At 37.4% G+C, this 19487-nt stretch overlaps 1 gene segment (V, D, J or C); it reads right to left on the reverse strand.

The window, feature by feature from the left end:
* Positions 1-16180: 16180 nt before the first annotated feature.
* LOC131272948 (immunoglobulin kappa variable 3-20-like) lies at positions 16181-16895 on the reverse strand. The segment is given in 2 exon segments: positions 16181-16609; positions 16789-16895. Coding segments are annotated over 2 exon segments (426 nt in total).
* Positions 16896-19487: the final 2592 nt, after the last annotated feature.

The raw sequence follows: 19487 nt of genomic DNA on the forward strand, positions 1-19487 counted from the left end.
AACTTATTATACTAGTAATTGAGGAAAGTATAATATTGTTATGAAGACAGGGGTCTCCAGAGGATCTGAGGGGAGGGAGAGGGAACAATAGTATAAAGTGGCATTTTCGGGAAAATGGCAGTGTTCTGTGTAATACTGTAAAGGCAAATAGAGGCCATAATAGATTTTATCAACACTATAAAATTATGGGCTGCAAAGTATAAAATATATTGGAATTTGTAGGCCATGGCTAGTAGTAATTCTTCAATATGCATTCATTATTGTAACCTACTATCAAAGCAATTAAAGAGGGTTTTAATATGGGAGAATGTGACAGTAAAATGTGTTAGGGTTTTGGGAATCACCTGTATTTTTGATGTAACTTTTCTGTAATCTAAAATTTCTTTCAAAATAAATTTGAAATAATTGAAATAAAAACTGCCTATATTGTAACAACATTGAATGCTAATTTACCAAACTTCCCAATAAAAAGACGCAGATGGCAGAATGGATAAGAAAATAGAGTCTATTTCTATTCTGTATACAAAAGACTCACCCTTGGCCTGGGATACAAATATTGAAAATGAAAGGCTGGAAGAAGATATTCCAGGCATGCAGTAATTTAACCAAAATTCAGTTTGCTCATTAGTAGTGTCCAGATACACTCCTGATTTTTGCTCTTTGAACTTATATTAAACCACTGTGATGAGCTCTTTTACTAGCTCTAGTAACTTTTTCATAAATATTTCAGAATTTTCTAAATGTAAGAACATGTTATGTGCAAACAGTGAGAGTGTCACTTCCTTGTTTCCAATTTCGTTGCCTTTCATTTATTTTTCTTCTCTATGCACTTTAGCTAGAACTTACTTCTAATACAATGTTGAATAACAGTGATGACAGTTGCATTTTTGTCTTGTGTACAATCTTGGAATGATTTAAAACTTTTTAAAATTCCTTATTCTATTTATTTTTTAATTGTCTTTTTTTTAAAGGTACATAGATCACAAAAAAATTACATTAAAAAATATATAAGGTACCCATATACCTACACCCCTCCCCACCCCACTCCTCTCACATCAACAACCTGTTTCCTCATTGTGGCACATTCATTACATTTGGTGAATACATTTTGGAGCACTGCTGCCTTGAGAATAACGTTGGCTGTGAGTTTTCAATACATGCCTTTTATCAGGTTGAGAAATATTCCTTCTATTCCTATTTTTCAAAGAACTTTATCTAGAAAGGGTGTCAAATTTTGCCATCTACCTTTTTGGCATCAGTGAAGATGATTATGAAGTTTTTTCCATTTGATTTGCTATGGTGGTGGATTATGTTAATTTATTTTCTTGTATTGAACCACCCTTGTACATCAGTAATAAAACGCACTTGTGCATGGTGTGTAATACTTTTAATATGCTGTTGGATTTGATTTGCTGGTGTTTGTTAACAATTTTTGCATCTTTGCTCATGACAGAGATTGGTCTGTGAATTTCTTTTTTTGTGGTATCTAATCTGGTTCTGGTATTAAGGCAATGTTTGCTTCATAAAATGAGCTGGGTAATGTTCCATCCTCCTCAATATTTTTAAGAGTTTAAAGAGGCCTGGTCCTCATTCTTCTAGAAATGTTTGATAGAATTTCCTTGGGAAGCCATTGGTCTTGGACCATTCTTTGTTGGTAGATTTTTCTTGACTAATTTACTTTCTTTATTGGGTTTATTTCTTCACTCTTTGTAATGTCAAAGTAGTTGTGCTTCTTCAGAATTTGTCCATTTCACATGGGTTGTCTAATTTCTTGGCACAAAGTTTTTTTATAATATCCTCTTATCATCCGTTTTATTTATTTGGTGTCAAACTTTATGTCTCTCCCTTCATTCCTGATTTCATTTATTTGCATCTTCTCTCTTTTTTCTTGGTTAGTCCTACTAAATGTTTATAAATTTTATGTTATTTCTCAAAGAGCAATGTTTTGGTGTTATTGGTTTTCACTATAGATTTTTATTAAATCACGACTTCATTCATTCCTGCTGTAATCTTTGTTATTTCTTTCTGCTTGTTTTGGATTGCAGTGCTGTTCTTTTCCTCATTCTTGGAAGTCAATAATATCTTTGATTTTAGCTCTTCCATACTTTTTAATATAAGAAGGTAGGGTAATGAATTTCACTCCTAGAACGTCCTTCACTGAATACTATAAGTTTTGATAAGCACTTTTCATTTTCATTGAAATCTACATATTTACTAATTTCTCTTGCAATTTCTTCTTTGACCAACAGTTTGTTTTAAAATTTATTATTTAGTGTCTATATATTTGCAAATATTCCCATTCTCTGTCTATTATGCATTACCAGCTTCATTCCATTTATGATGCATGAAAGCACTTTGTATAATTCCAAACTTTTAAAATATATTGAGACCTGATTTTTTATTAACATGTGTTCTCTCCTGGAGAAGTTTCCATGAACACTTCAAAGAATGCATACCCTGCTGATTTGGGGTGCAATTATCTTTACATCTTTTAAGTCTAGCTTTCTACCATATTGTTCAAGTTCTCTGATTACTTTTTTACCCTCAGTCTATTTGTTCTATCTATTGATTATTGAAGAGATATATTTTACTCCTTTCAGAATTGTCACAGTTTACCTCATATATTTTGGTTCTCCCTGGTTAGTTCCATAGATATTGATGCCTGTTACTCCTTCCTGGTGAATTGTCCCTCTTATTAAATTGAATGTCCTACTGAATCTCAATTCATTTAAAATCTCCTTTTGCTGATATTTGTGTACGTGTCCTTGTTCTTGTGTTTGAGAAAATTATCATTTTCCATCCTTTCAATATCAGCCTACTTATACGTTTTGTTCTTATGTGACTCTCTTGCAGATATCATAAAGATAGCCCATTTCTTAAATCCATTCTGTTATCCTGTACCTTTTTATTGGGAAAGTTTATCCATTAACATCCAATGTTATTATTTTAATATATTACTTTCTTAAACCATTTTATCCTTTGATAGCCACAGGCATGTGGATCCATACTGTCTGCTCTGAGGGTGGGAGACTGGGTGCCAGCAACTGCAGATTTACTCATGGATCTTCTGCACTGAGATACCTTTTCTTGACCCCTCTATCTTCTGGGTGCTGGACAGCCTTTCCCTGCTGTCCTAAGTCCTAGAACTAGCTACGTTCTTACAGTGTCCGCCTGGCCTCTAGCTATTTTTCTGGCATAGAAGTGACTTCTGTGCCTCTCTAATCTTCCATCTTCCTGGATGCTCTCCCATTGACTATTTTCTCTGCACAGCTCCTGCACTTCATGCTCTTATCCAGGTAATACCCAACACATCATGTTCCAGTTGCAGATATACCATCAGAATAAATGAGTATGGAAGGATTGATTAACTCTGGCAGGTTTACTAACTTTCAGGATCCTCAAATGATTGTACATGGTTTGGGACACTTGTTTCTCTGCTGTGCTCTAAACACACAAAATAGACCTTCACTTACTGTTTATATTAATAGAAAAATAACTTCAAGTACTTCAGCAGGAAATTCTGAATCTAGGAGCACATATTATTTTAACCTTTGAAATTTTATAAACTATTGCTTCGTTTGCGAGATAGGTTGAGTTTATGTTTCTCAAGTCATACAGTCATTTTCTTTAAATGTACTTCTAAATAAGATGGGATGCTGCATTATAACTTTTGTAGAGAAGTCTCAGATGCAATTCCTCTAATGAATATATCAGGAAGCAGGTATTCTTATTCAGTCTTACCCTTGAAAATGAGATTAATAATTGGTCTTGAATGATCAGATTTTGTGACAAACTCATTGAATATTAATATATACAATAAAATATAATTTTTCCATGTAAAACCCACAGCATTAGGAGAAGCCATGCTTTTCTGTATAAAGTGCACCCTATTTTCACGTAACAAAATTCATAGAAAACAATTACAGCATATTGTCCATAATTGAAACCTGGAGTTGGAAAAGGGTATTAGTGGAGAGATGCTTAAATTGAAATAAAATCTAGTCATTTTAGATGTATTAATGCACCATGGTTACATGAAATGTTAAATTTGCGTATACTGGAGTATGGCAAACAGAAACTCTGTGTTACCTTTGCAGATTTCTGTAAATCTAAAATAATTAAAAATTACGTGTTGTTTTAAAAACAGTCAAATATATGTATTTGTAAAGCTTATTGAACACTGGATGTGCCATCTTTCTTTGACACCTAATTTTTCTTTAATCATTCCAAACACTCCTTTTTTAATGCAGCCCTCTTCGGACCAGGCTATTTGGAACACCAATGTATACAAAGGTTCTCCCAGAGATTCCTGAGCATAAATGGCTTAAAGGGAGTTACATTCCAGACCTTGACTTGATAATTGTGTGTTATCCAAATTTGTCTTAAAACAAACAAATATAAATTACTCATCTTTATTACTGAGGACTTTATATGAATTTATAATTGTATTCACTGTAATATTAGATATTTTACTATCACCAAAATGAATTTCCAAATCTTTTCTGAATTATCATAAATTGCAAAACAAAATTGCTATAGAAATCAATTGATTTTCTATTTAAAGGTGGAGTTACTCTAATAAAACTGGTATCATTTGTCTTTCTGCAAAATTATTCTCTATTTATGGAGCAAGCCATAGAAGATATCACTTCAATTTTCTCTACATGGAAACAGAATCAAAATGAGCAAAATTATTTTATAAGAACCCTTACTTTGAGCAACATAAAATATCTCAGGAGGTAACTCCTATGCACCCTGCAGCTCTAGGCCTCGTGGAAATTTCAGGCACACAGGCTCATAAGCATAGTCATCAGGATCGAGTTGCTGAGGGCAGGGAGATGGAAAAAGAGATGTGATGTGGGTGGCATTTTTGGGACTTGGAGTTGTCCTAAATGATATTGCAGGAATAGATGCTGGACATTATATATCCTGCCATAACCCAGTGAATGTGCTGGGGGAGAGTGTAAACAGCAATATATACTATAATTCAGGTGGTGCAGCAATGCTCCAACATGTATTCACCAAATGCAATTAATATGCAGCAATGACGAAAGACGTTGTTGATATGTGAGGAGTGGGTTAGAGTGTGCGGTATATGGGAAACTCTTATATTTTTTAAATATAATATTTTTTGCAATCTATGTATCTTTAAAAAGAAAGGCAATTAAGTAAAATAAAAAATAAAAAGAACCCTTATTATCTAAACGAAAGCTCATAATTCATGCACATATAAAAGAACCTTCAACCACTACACAAAGTAAAATTTGTCATGTCCCATACTCTTAAATGCTTATGCAGAATTGCTAGCCTATGTTGTTTAACAGATTCATGTCTCCCTGATTTCATGTGGTCAACTCAATGGCATAGAGTAAATATCTATAAACTTACCTGCCTATTTCGTATTTATAATGTTCTAATGGTTGAGAAAAATTCAGTAGTTGTGAGCCATACACTTTCATTCTTCATGACATGCTTCACCAGTCACTATCTGTGACCAGGAAGACTTAGTTGTGCAAAGTTTATATGGACAGGGACCAAGAAAAGTTAGGTGCATAATTGCTGGTCAATCGCAAATTTAACTTGTTAAACTTAAGAGTATTCTCTACCATGCATCAATCTCTTCTACCATGGCAGTAGATGCTAGTGTAATTTAAAATAGAAGGGTCTATGAAGTCATCTGGCTTATTTTAACTTAATTATCAATAATGTTTTATGAGGATATACAATGTTTTAGACAATTTAACTAGAAAAGACAAGAGGTCTATTATTAAGGTAGCCAGGACAGTTTCAGGCAAGCCTAATGCAACACTACCCAAAAATGAACTCACCCACACAAAGAGCATGACACAACGTCTTATAATCATCAAAGATGGTCACAATTTATGAGACAGTTATTTATTAAAATAAGCTGGGAAACTTGTTAAAAACATGAATCTTGGGCGACATTCCAGTTAACCTGGTCAGAATTCCCAGAGTCTGGGCCATATACAATCAAGACCCCAAGTTTTTCTTTTGTAGACTTTCTGAGCATTCATGGATTTGGACATTTACTCTATATTAATGTAATGATATCTTGTGAAGAAATGAGAAATGTGAATTTGATTTAGTGTAAGAATCATGTTGTCCCTCATTGAGAAGAATGTGGAAAAAGATGAGGTAGGGTATTCAAGACAAGTAAGGTAAGAAATGGAGCCAGCAAATACAAAGTGGATTAGCCGCTAGAAGCCTCATGAGGTCTGAACATATATTTTTCTATGTTTGCAGTCATCTGAAGTAGACTCTGCAAAACAACCCTAATCCTGGGAACCTGTGTGAGTTACCTCATATGTAAAATCTTTGTGGGTGTGATTAAATTAAAACTTCAGATGGGAGAATTGCCTGAGTCATAACCCTGGACCCCAAATGCGATCACATATATTCCCCAAGGAGGGACATTTGACCACAAATAGAAAATAAACTGGTATTAAAACAGTAGGCATCAGGAATCTGTGCTTCTGTTTGTTGCATCATCTTGTTGTGTCAGCTCTTTATGTGTGCGGTGCCATTTCTGGGCAGGCTGCATTTCTTTCATGCTGGGTGGCTCTTCGTACAGGGTACGCTCCTTGTGTGTGGGCTCCCCTACATGGGGAGCACCCTGCATGGCACCGCACTTCTTGCGTGCATCAGCACTGCGCATGGGCCAGCTCCACACGAGTCAAGGAGGCCCGGGGTTTGAACCAGGAACCTCCCATGTGGTAGGCGGACGCCCTAACCAATGGGCCAAGTCCACTTCCCTTAATATAGGTCTTAAGTTCTATTTCTGTGATGGAATCCTGACTGATTTTTGTAACAAGCATATGTGCAAGTGACATTGGAAATGGATGATGGGTAATGACTGGGTGAATTTGAGGCCTCTGATAAAAAGTCTAGATGTCCTCAATCAGGATGTTGGTAGAAATACAGATATTGAAGCTGCTTCTGTTGAGGGCTCAGAGGAAAGGATGTACTGTTAATTTAAATGGTAAGATGAAAATTCTTGTATATAGAGGGAGAAAATTGCTGGATTTTGTCTGAGTTTTTTGTGTGAAAAGAAGAACTTGAGATGAAGCAGAACTTGTACACTTAGACTGGGAGATTTCCAAGCAAAGTGTTCACGTCATGTCCCAGGTCCTTCTTGCTATGTATGTAATCTATAGGAGGAAAGGTAAAATGGTAAAGTGAAAAACCACTGTTAAGTAAAAAGGAACTAGGGGCAAAGAATTATTGGATAATACTCCATCTGTCTAGATTGCAAAAGAAGCTAACATTAAGATATTAACTGTAAAGAAAAGAAAGAACTAGAGATAAGGTAAAGAGCAACTTGAGAACTTTTGCTAGTGTAAAGGACTTTATACATGTGCATATGGATCACATCAAACAAGAAGCAGAAATGAGGAACAAAGATATCCAAGATATCCAAGAATATCCAAGATAGGTCTCTGGGGGACCCTCTTTTTTAATATGCGACTTGCACAGAGGACACAAGCAAATTTAATACCTGATACCCCCCTTACATCAGTACTAAATTTGCAATAATATTTCACTTTCTTAACACCAAATAAAATGATGCATAATTCACTGTAGTTATATTATTTAAACTGCCATCATATAAACATACAGAGAATAGTTGCTAAATGGACATTTTTATTGACTTTAAAGAAGAATATCTGTAGCTACCCAAATGGATTTCAACCCATCTTTTTAATCAAATTTTAGATTGAATTGATCCTAACTTGTCTTCCTTCATAGACTTCCTGCAAGCTTCCATGTAGCTATGACAGGAAAACACATTCCAAATTCTGGATTTTTATACTGCTCTCTAACAACGTCTCTCTGAGACAAGCAATGAGATACCACTGAAAAGTTCCTGTTAAATGAACAGACAACATTAAGACAATAGTTATTACAGTATATGATATTTTTTTCAAAATATGCACATTTTTAAAAGAAAATAGGTAGAAATATATTTAAGGATATTATATGGAATTGGAAATATTCCAAAGTTTCCTTTTATTTGATCCTAATGTGTTTGTGTCTTGTAGTGCACCATGTCCCTCTAATAAAATCCACTTGTAACCAAACTTTTCTAATTTAGGTGAAAGTTCTGTTAGATGTCTTCAGGACATCTAGTGATATTTAGTCTTCCAATGAATGAGCATGGAATGTTTTTCCAGTTATTTAGGCCTTTTTAAAATTTCTTTTAACATTGAGTTGCAGTTTTCTGAATACTAGTGCTTTACATCATTGCTTAAGTTTACTCCTGTCTATTTGAGTGTTATCTGCCATATTTTATTTTTACCACTCTTTTGATATTTGGTACTTTTATTGATATAATCTTCATTTCTAGACTCTCTTCCAAGCCTCTCTCTCCTGTCTTTTCATGCTCTAGGACACCCATTAGTATTTCCTGAAAATCTGGTCTCTTCTTTAGAAATTGTCCCAGTTTCTGTTTATCACTGATATTCTAAACTCACCCTAATTTTTGAAATATAATCTTGCCAAATATAAGACCCTTGAATGTAAGTTTTTCTCTTGTAGTATCATAAATACATCATACCACTGTCTTCTTGCTCCCATGGTTTCTTTTGAGAATTTAGCACTCTATCATATTGGATATCCTTATTTTTCATGCATTGCTTTTATCTTATTATCAGAATTCTCGCTGAATCTTTGGCCTTGGACATTTTGGTCAGTGTGTGTCTTGAAATTGGTCTATTTGAAATATTTCGAATGGAAGTACATTGGGCTTCTTAGACATGGATATCAATGCCCATTAATAGGGTTGGAAAATTTTTTAATATTATTTCTTCAAATATTCCTTCTTCCCCTTTTCCCTTCTCCTCTCCTTCTGGGACATCCATGACATGTATATTTGCATGATTTTTCATGTCATTAGTTCCCTGAGACCCTGTTCAATTTTTTCCATTCTTTTCTTCATCTGTTCTTTTATTGCTCACTTTAAGAAGCCATTTTTTTAAGCTCACCAATCCCTTCTTCTGTCTCCTCAAATCTGCAATTTATGATTCTAATATTTTTTAATTTGACTTATTGCACCATTCATTCCCAAAAGATCTGCTTTATTGTATATGATTTCAAATTTTAATTTATGATCATCCATGTCTTCTTAATATCCATAATCTCTTTAGCCATCTCATTGAATTTATTAAGGAGATTTGTTTGAACATCAGTGATTATTTGCATCAACTCCTTTATATCATCTGGAGACTTAACTTGTTTCTTTAACTGGGCCATATCTTTCTGTTTTTTGATGTGGATTATAAGTTTTTATTGGTGTCTTGGCATCTGGCTTACAACAGTATTTATTCTGGGTGTAGTTTTTCTCTTTAGTTTAGGGCTTCCTGCCCTTTCTCCCTTGCCGCTTGTATAGTAGGAGCCAAGGATGTAGTTGATGTTATAAGATATGGAGGCTGAAGCTGCCCTCATTGCCCCAAATACCAATACAGCTTTTCCCAACTTACTCCTTTGCCAGGGGTAGAGACAAAGTCACAGCTTTGTGGAATAATACAAGTTGTGTTGGCCTAGACTGTAGTTGCCCAGAGGGACTAATGAAGCTTCACACCCCTTTCTCCCTTACCTTGGGTTGGGGTGGGGCTGCAGGTGTGGGCAACAATCTATGCAGTTTGGGTCCAAAATTGACCACAGTTTCCCCGGTAGACTTCTGATTATTCAGTCTTTGCCAGTCTAATGTAACTGTGGTTACCTGGATAGACTTGTGCAGGGCCCGCCAGCATCCTCCCTGCAAGAGGTGGGGCTGAAGTCTGGGGTAAGGCTGCAGGGTGATCTGGGTGAAATAGCCTGGTTCCTAAACTAACTGTGATTTTTGTTCAGCCTGGTTTCCCCTCATGCTGGGGACAGGGTCAAATTGGAGGGTAACAGCCTCTTTCAGACTTCAACAGTTTCAAACTTTAGATGTTCTTAGGATTATACTTTAGCCAGCCAAACTTCCTAATCAGTAGCTGAAAGCAGTGACCAAACATCTCCTCCTCCCCTCTTTTTGGGAATGGAGCTTTCAATTCCAGCCACAGAATTGCTCCTGGGTGACTTGCATTGCCAACTTTGCATGACCAAATGCCTCTGACACTTGGCCAGTAATTTCCTAGACAGGCTGCCACAGGTCCCCCAGCTTCCTCCCTGCTGGATGTGGCACTGGGCCCTAGGCTAGAACTGCAATATGGCCTGGATGGAAAGAATCCGGTCCCCACCAGCACTGTGATTTTCAGTCCTCCCTGTTTCCCCTCATGCCAGGTACAGAGTTAAGATGGCAGCTACCGGCTTCTTTCTCACTTGGACAATTTCAAACTTTAGCTGTTCTTAGTGTTATGCTTTTACTCACTGACTTCACTCATCAGTAGCTGAAGTTAGTGCCCAACTCTCTCTTCCTCCTCCATATTTTGGAAGTGGAGCTTTCAATTTCAGCCACGGAACAGCTCCCGTGGCAGCTTATGCCTCTATAGGAGTATGGGCACCAGCCTCGTGGCTGGGAATGCTCTACTTATGAGTTTTGTCTGCAGATGGGCAACCTCCTCCTTTCATTCCTTCAAGTATGTTGCAGGATGCGCTTCTGGTCTCCTGGAGCCTGCAGGCAGGTTCTTCAGCTATCTCAAGAGCTCTGGGTGTGTACTAACTGCGCTGTAGCTGGAGCTTATTCTAGACACTCCTTACTGTGCCCCATCATGTTGTTCTCTCAGGTAATGCACATTGTCAAAAAAATATATGTAGAAATATATATGAGGATATTGTGAGGAATTGGAAATATTGCAAAGTTGCCATTTATTTGATCCTAATGCACTTGCTTCTTGTACAGCACCATGGCCCTCTAATAGAATCCAGTTGTAACCAAACTTTTCTAGTTTAGGAGAAAGGCCTGTTAGAGGTCCTCAGGATTTATGAAATTTCAGACTCCATATCCATAGTCCCTCCACACATTATTGATTTGTGTTCTCCTAAACCAGAATATTTTTGAGAATGTTTTATTATCAAAAATACTGTCTGTTGAGGTGAAAGAGACAATAAGAGGACAAAATTAAAGAAGGCTGTGGAATTACAAAATTCTACATACTGATAAAATTATGAACTTCAAAAAAACCTTTTAAGAAAAACAAAGTTTGATACCTTACTTTGCCAGGCTACTATCATAGGTACTGCAGAATACACTTACACAAGAACAACAACTAGTTAATCTCCAAGACTAAACAAAGAAGCTAAGGAACTGTTTAAACCCATCAAGATAAAATGATGACCAGACAGCAACAAAAAACTACAAACCAAACCAATAATCAGGAAAACATGGCTGAATCCAATGAACAAACTAAAAACCAGGAAGGGGAGCAGAACATCAGACAAGTAATTAAAGATCTCAAAACATATATTAGAGACCAACTTAATGAAGTAAAGGAAAAGATTAACAATATGAAGAAAACACTTGGAGAGGGATGGTTTGAACACTGGGAATTTATAGGTCCACTGTTTTGAGGTTAGGAAAAATCCACTACTGAGAAAGCAGCAAGGCATTGCTTTCTCCCTAAACTCTACAACATACCCATGCTGGCTACCAGAGATCCTTGAGGTTCCTTGCCTACTATCCCTGCCTTGCCTTCATAGCAATGTCCTCTTCTTTCTCTGTTGGTTTCTGTTGACTTCCATCTTGTGCTTCCTCCAAGTAGCTTCTATATCTTTGAATGAATTTCTCATGCTTATAACAGAATCCATTGGTTTGGATTTTAGGGCCCCCTACCAATCATGCCAGCCACACCTTAACTCAAATAACATATTCGATGTCCTACCTACAATATGCCCACACAGACAAGAATACTGACAATGATTAAGAACACGTATGTAACTCAATCTACACCTGATAAGACAGAGGTCAGCTTTGCAGGGAGAGTTATAACAAACAGGGTCTCAGAGGCCAGAGACCTGGGCACAGAAGCCAAAGTCAGAGGTCCAGGGGGCAGAGACGTGTCACCAAGGACAATCCATAGGTCATAGAGATGACCCCAGGCAGTGAACCTAACAGAACTTGAGAATTTCAAAATTGCTTGGGAGCTGTGCTTCCTTTCTTCCTTTCATCCTCTCCCTTTTAGAATTAGGATGTCTGCAATATTTATACTATGCCTGCCCCACCAGGGTATTTTGTAATCAGTGTAATTCTTTTCTTGTTACTGGTCTACAGATAGAAATTAATTTACCCCAGATTGGATCCTACTGAGAATGTAATACATACCTAATTTACCTAATTATATGATTTAGATGGTGACTTGTGACTGTTCAGGAGATGATATTTAGATGAGTTTTGGGAAGTGAGTTGAAGCTATAATTTGTTTGGATATTTGGACATGTTGGGATGAGGACAAGGTATTTTGCATATGAGATAAATGGGCATCATTGAGGTTGAAGGAAACACACTATACACTGAATACCAGCCTGAAAATACCTTGTCTTAAATCCTGGTGCCCATGCATGCTACCTCATGTGAAACATTCGCTGTACTCTGTTTAACTTGAAATGGTGAGATTATCCTTGGATTTCAGATTAGGCAAAAATACAATCACATGTATTCCTATAAAAAGGATAGAGGATAATTTGGCAGACAAACATAAAAATGCAAGAGAGAAAAGAGCATAGAGTAATTTAAAGATGCTGGACTTGATAGCTGGAATAATGAAGTCTCAAAACAAAAATTTCCGTCAGCCTCCACGGACTGGTAGAGTCATGGAATACATGCTCCTGAAGAGCTTCCAGAAGTGTGACCTTACAGAATCCTTGACTGAAGCCTTGACATACTGATTTTAATTCTCTGGCTTCCAAAAGTGTGAGTGATTTGAATCCTGTTATTGTGAGTTATCAAGTTTTTTTTTCCAATTTTTTAAAGCAGCCACAGAAAAATAATTAAATCATAAATAATTGATAAATAATTGAGGGATTTTTAAGAGATATGAAAAGTCTATCAATCATTGGAAACAATTATTTTATATGTATCAGTTTTGGCTCATAACCTGTTATGTGTTTTGAGTGTGTTGACTCATTTTGCCTCAAGACATCCTCACAAAACAGGGACAATTAGAATGTACACTTTATATCTGAGAAAACCTTGACACTGGGAGGTTAAGTAATTTACTAGAGGACACATGGACAGAAACTGTTAAAGATGTACAAAATTTGCACATATTCTAAGTAGGGTTAGAAAATTGTGGAATGGCCTTTAACAGGAAGGAAAAGACAGAACCAGATAATGTTCAACCTTTTTAAATTTTCTCTTATTTTCAAAATAAAATGGAGGCATTGATATAGGCCTGTAAAATACAATCTGGGGATGTTGAGCAGAAGGGCCTGCCCCAAGAGGGTCCAGTAGATAAGGAGGGAGAGTGACAGACAAGACCTCCAGAGGAGATTCTGAACCTGTGTGGCCAGGATTATACCTTTATGTCATATGTGGAGAACAATAGCAGGGACCAGGGGAAGTGAAGGAGAAGTGGAAGGAGTCAAAAGAGGAAAGTTTAAATAAAGGAGGCACAGGGAAGAGGTAGTTGATCCATCAGGGTATAAAATACTCTGAAATGAGCTTTCATTTCATCTTTTGGAGCATGAAAATAGCCATCAGAAGAATCTAGAATTAGTCTGCCATGGGGTAAAAGACATGTGGTACAGTCAACAAAAAGTCAGGCTGATGGCCAGCTAAGGGACATGTGAAGGAAATCAAAGATGATTGAGCCTAGAACACACAGACCTCAGGGGCCCTGCCAGATAACTACACACCAAGAGCAGGCCCAGGTGAGTCAGTCAGGCCCCCACATGAACAGACTGCACAGCTCACCAAAAACTCACCAGCTAATGCTTCATGATACTGGTTTGGGGCATGATATTTTACATGAGAGTAGCTAACTCACATATTAACATCTTCTAAATTGCTGTTCATTGTTAAGCCACAATCTCCTCTGCAGACCTGATTTATTTTTCATCCTATCACTAAAAAATGGCATAGTGTAAATTTTTCATGTGTGTTTTTTTCTCAACAACTACAATGATAGGAGAGACCTTTGCAAATGACAGAGGAACCACATAATAGAGGTTTATTGAGGGAATGAATGACATGGATTCAATGATGAAAACACCTCTCGTTACGAAGAGTAAAGAGCAGTTACATGTGTCAGAGAGTTTGGTGTATTCACCTCTGGTTTAATGAGAAATTTGGTGAAACAATTTCATCCACCAACATATTTATGAAGATTTCAGAGATAATACTAGAGTATTCAGAGTGTTTCCACTAGCAAACTGAGAATAATGTGTTAATTGCAGTTTATCCAGGGAAGCAGATTTGAATCAACTGATAGATTGTTTGCCTACCACTTAGGAGGTGCAGGTTTCAAACGCAGGGCCTCCTGGCCCATGGGGTGAGCTCGTCCATGCGCAGTGCTGATGCACACAAGGAGTGCCATGCCACATCGGGGTGTCCCCCACATAGGGCAGCCCCACACACTAGGAGTGTGCCCCAGAAGGAGAGCCACCCCATGCAAAAAAAGCACAGTCTGCCCACGAGTACCACCACACACACGGAGAGCTGATGCAGTAAGATGACACAACAAAAAGAGACAGATTCCTGGTGCTACTTATAAGTATACAAGTGGTCACAGAAGAATACACAGCAAATGGATGCAGAGAGCTGACAATGGTGTGGGGGTGGGGGCGGTGGAAGGAAAGAAATAAATTAAATAAATAAATGAATAAGTAAATAAAGTTTATCTAAAATATTCATGTTACAGCAGTTTTAAGAACCACAAATTCTTTCAGGGCCAAAGGATGGTAAGAAAGGAAGTTGACAGTTGGTGAGAGAGTTCAGGGGAAAAAGTCTCACACATTTCTAGAAGGTTAAAGCTGAAGAATTAGAGAGTTGCCATGAAAGAATGAGAATAGCTGAAAAAGTTGGAGAAAAGGAAAAGGGCTTTATAAAAAGAGGCAGACTTTCAGTTATTCTATAAATATTTGGATATAGACTGTTCTAGTTAGCCAGGCTGAAATGGGTTGGATTCCACAAGAGGTATTTATTAACTTACAAGCTTACAATTTTGAGACTGAGAAAAATGTTTAACTCAAGGCATCATCAAGCAATGCTTTTTTTCCAAAAACCAGCTGCCAGTGATGCTAGAATCCTCTGTCACATGGCAAGACACATGGTGGCATCTGCTTGTTACTTCTGTAAATTCCAGGTTTCATTGCTTCAGATTCTTGCTGCCATGGCTTTCTCCTTCTTTGTTTAAATCTCATTCTCTTACAAAAGACTCAAGTAAACGGACTGAGACTCACAGTGATCCAGGCATGAACTGAAGTAACCTCCTCAAAGTATGCCACCTACAATAGGTTACACCTGCAGAACAGATTCATCTTAAGATCCCACTGTACTGAGATCCACACTGCTTCACACCATCAAATATGCATATATTCTATTTGAATTATTTTTTCTTTTTTAAACAGATGGAACATACAACATTGAGTAATATTGTAAAAAATAAAATTATATATGTGTCATTTCAAATATATGGGAATAAGATGAAGTAAACACAGACCTTATAACAATATAGAAAACATTTAATTATGGCAAGTTTTATGGTTCAACCATTTTATAAGAGAACAATAGAAATAGACTGACAATTGCAGGAATATGAAGCTCACTGGAAAATTTTATACCCAAACTGAAATCAACATATTTCATTGGCTGAGCATTATCCCTTATAACCTAAGCATTCTTCAAGAGTATAGTATATTAAGGCACCCACAGTTACTATTGTATGGCAAAAGAAATGAAAATAGTTATCTAAATTAAAAAAAAAAGCTAGAGCAGCAAATGTAATCATCTTTTGTGACACTGAAAAGAAAGGCTTGGATGACAATGGATCCACTGAAGGAAAGAGTAAGGAAGGAAAATGACCTTCCACAGGGGAAGTTTTGAATATGAAAGATCAAGGATTTAAACTTGGGAAGGACCAGTTGTAGGAGGATGATGGGGGAGAAGAAAGAAGATGATGATTTTTTAAACATTAAGGATATGCAATGAATAGAGAATCAATCCATCAGGGTGTAAAGTTTAAAAGACCCTAGTCTAGAGGGTAAAATCACCCTGTCATTTGATCTGGCCAAGTGAAAAAAAGTTTTCTATGGTAGAGTCCCCTAAAGGATGTGGTTTCTCAGACAGATTTGAAGAAGCAGCAGCTGGTGCTGTAGGATTCACTGCCCTATAGCCTTGGGGAGGAGGTTTGTGTTCGAGGTTGAAGCACTGTGGGAGGAGAGCTGTAATACTGATGACAATAATAATTTCCCAGATCCTCAGGCTGGAATCTGCTGATGGTGAGAGTGAAATCTGTCCCAGACCCACTGCCACTGAATCGATCAGGGACCTCAGATGGCCGGGTAGATGCAGCATAGATGAGCCGTTTAGGAGCCTGTCCTGGTTTCTGGTGGTACCAGGCTAAGTTGCTGCTAACACTCTGACTGGCCTTGCACTTGAGGGTGACAGTCTCTCCTGCAGATGCAGCCACAGAGCCAGGAGACTGGGTCATCACGATGTCCCCACTGGCACCTGCAACCAGAAAAGAGCATAGATCATACATTAAATCACGAATGTATAAAATATGTATCTAAATGTAGGTTTTCTTATTTATCATATATTCAGATCTGCTTTAGATGAAATGGTTTGCTCACTCTGCATGTTAAAACCATTCTACAAATATAAAGATAATACTCTTCTAAACCTCTCACCTGAGGCCCAGAGCACCAGCAGGATGAGCAGTTGGGAATGTGACATCATCTTGCTCACCCAAGTGATGTACTCAGGCCCCATCTCCAGGGAACCTGCATTAATAGAGCTCTGAGCAGACAACCAAGTCCCTGAGGAGCATATGCAAATCAATAGGGAGTATAAAGTCAAATGTGCCTGTGCAGTGAGCTGTGGAGATAAATAATGGAAGGAGATAAAAATAGCATGACCACAGGAAATGTAACTACACTCATGCAAATGGCGAGAAATCAACTTAACACCACAACTTTCAACAATATTCAACACAATTCGGAAAATGAAATATTTTATCCACAATTGTACTCTTTCAAAACAACTGCGCCCATCTTGAAAACAAAAGGAGTTTATAAAAAAATACATGCATCTGTAAGTGTAACATCAGAACTTAATTAAGGTTTATAAATATGGTGCCAAAACCTAGGTGGAATATGTTTGTATCATTGGATAAATTAAGATATAGTGCACATATGGTGTATCTAACTCAGCCTATTCTAAAAATCCCAAAGGAACCTCACTTATTGCATCCAAAACAAGTCCTCTGTATTGCCCTTAATGCAATATTACTCCCAGCAAGGAGTCATCAAATATTTACAAGTCACCCTTAGGATTATCATTTAAGTCGTCCACTTTCTAAAATCACTAATGAAGTGATTAGCAGACCTGAAGTGTAACACCTCCACCTTGTGGTCATACGTAAAATGGCTTAAGCTCCCAAGGTCTGCTAGAGCATTTCTTCATTTATTCCTACCCAAAAATAATGATACTTTCAGAATAATGCAAATAACAATATCACGAACACTTCTAGGCGTAGGACATTAAATTATGAACAAGTAGAATGATTCGTTTTACTGGGAGGTTATACAATAAACAAGTAACATTTCTGCAGCCATTACTAACCTGCTCCTTTGAGATTTCCTCCTCTGAGCTAAGCTGTTACTCAGGAAAGCTAGGGCCATGTGAACCTGCTCCATTTCAGGGTCAACCCTCTGCACGAACAGTCAGAGAAAGAGAAAATTTAGGACACTTTCACAATTATATGGATTAAAAAATTCTTCAACTATCATGAGTATAACTTTTCCTGTAGACTTTTTCCAAAGCTCCGGAGGTTCTGAATGATGTGGAATGTCCTAAGGCATGTATTGTTCTAATTATAATTAATGAGTTCATTTTCTGCAGTTTGTCTCCTTATGAGCACTTTACCTTAGGAGAAGATTCCTCCCAGCATTCAGGAATGGTGCTGGAGACACCCACATCATCAGGGAAGTCATTCCTTCTCATCAGCAATCCACCCTCTTCTTCGTCCTCCATGAATTTGTGTTTAGAAGATGTTAATATTTAATTCATGTTTGTTCTTTACACCCATGTAATTTTTCCTCCTCTTACACGAAGTTGCATTTAATATATACATTCTTAAGTTTACTTATTTTGCTTGAATTTCCACTACCTAATTGATAGGTTTCCTGCATCAGCGTAATATAATTTCCTTCCCATTCTTACACACATTCAAAAATTTAAAGGGATAATGGATGTGTCATCCAGAGGGGTCCACGTAAAACGTGAAGTAAGGAAATACTCTCTTCAGTTAGGGGACAGTTGGTTGAATGCGTGAATAGAGGAGGGGGCTGTCCTTCAAAGCCCAGGGTAGAGCACTTCAGAAAATGAACAGGACTTGGGAAAAGATGGTCCTGAGTATTTAAGAAAGACTAATGAAACAGAGTGTGAAAGCAGAACGGGCATGATCCAGGGGGAACATTAATTCGATAAACGTTTGAGGCTTAGGTTACGTACTATGAGAATCAATGGAACTAGACTTAGAAATAATTTTTCATTTTGGCAGGTACTTCTGAGTCATTTTACAAGCAATAACACTCCAAAGATGCAGACTGAGTGGAAGCCACTAAGGAAGGTTTCAGTGCAGCTGGGAAACTAGCTTTCCTCTCATCTCCTTCCCTGAAGTCATATAATGATGTTTAAAAGTGAAATTTTCCAAATGCACTCCCAATGCCAAAGATCCAACTGAGGTGCAATCAATCTTTGGTAAATGATTTAAAAAGAACACTTTGTGTTAAGTAGAATTCTACAAAAGCCTGGGGACTCCTGCCCCCAGTATATACACACCTTCTCTCAATTGTTGAAACATTATTCAGGTGCTGCTGTGACATGATTTTGCAGATATCATTGAAGTTGTTGACTTTAAGAAGGGGGATCCATTAAATCTTGCTCTACTGGTCAGAGAGAAAGAGCCCAGAGAGATTCATAAATAATTAGTATTTGAAATGGAAGAATACATCTAAAGTTGGTTGTGGAGTTCCAGGAACCATGTGGCAAGGAATGTGGGTAGGCTCTAGGAGGAGAGAGCTGACAGCCAGCAAGGACATGGGATCTCAGCACTGCCACCTGAGGAACTGATTCTGACAAACCCCATGAGCTTGGAAGAGAACTCTGTGCTCTGGGCAGAAGGCAGCGCTCTTGAACCATGTAGGAACCTGAGAAGAGAATTATGAACATTGGACCCAGACTTCTGATCTATAAAACTCTGACCTAATCAATTGCTAATTAGTTATGAAATGAGAGAAAAGTGGTATATATATGTGTGTGTGTGCATATATGTATTAAATTGAACCACATGCTAGAAAGGAAGTCATATATCCAGATACAAGAG

The sequence above is a fragment of the Dasypus novemcinctus genome, chromosome 17 (genome assembly GCF_030445035.2).
Source record: "Dasypus novemcinctus isolate mDasNov1 chromosome 17, mDasNov1.1.hap2, whole genome shotgun sequence".
Classification (NCBI taxonomy): Eukaryota; Metazoa; Chordata; class Mammalia; order Cingulata; family Dasypodidae; genus Dasypus; species Dasypus novemcinctus.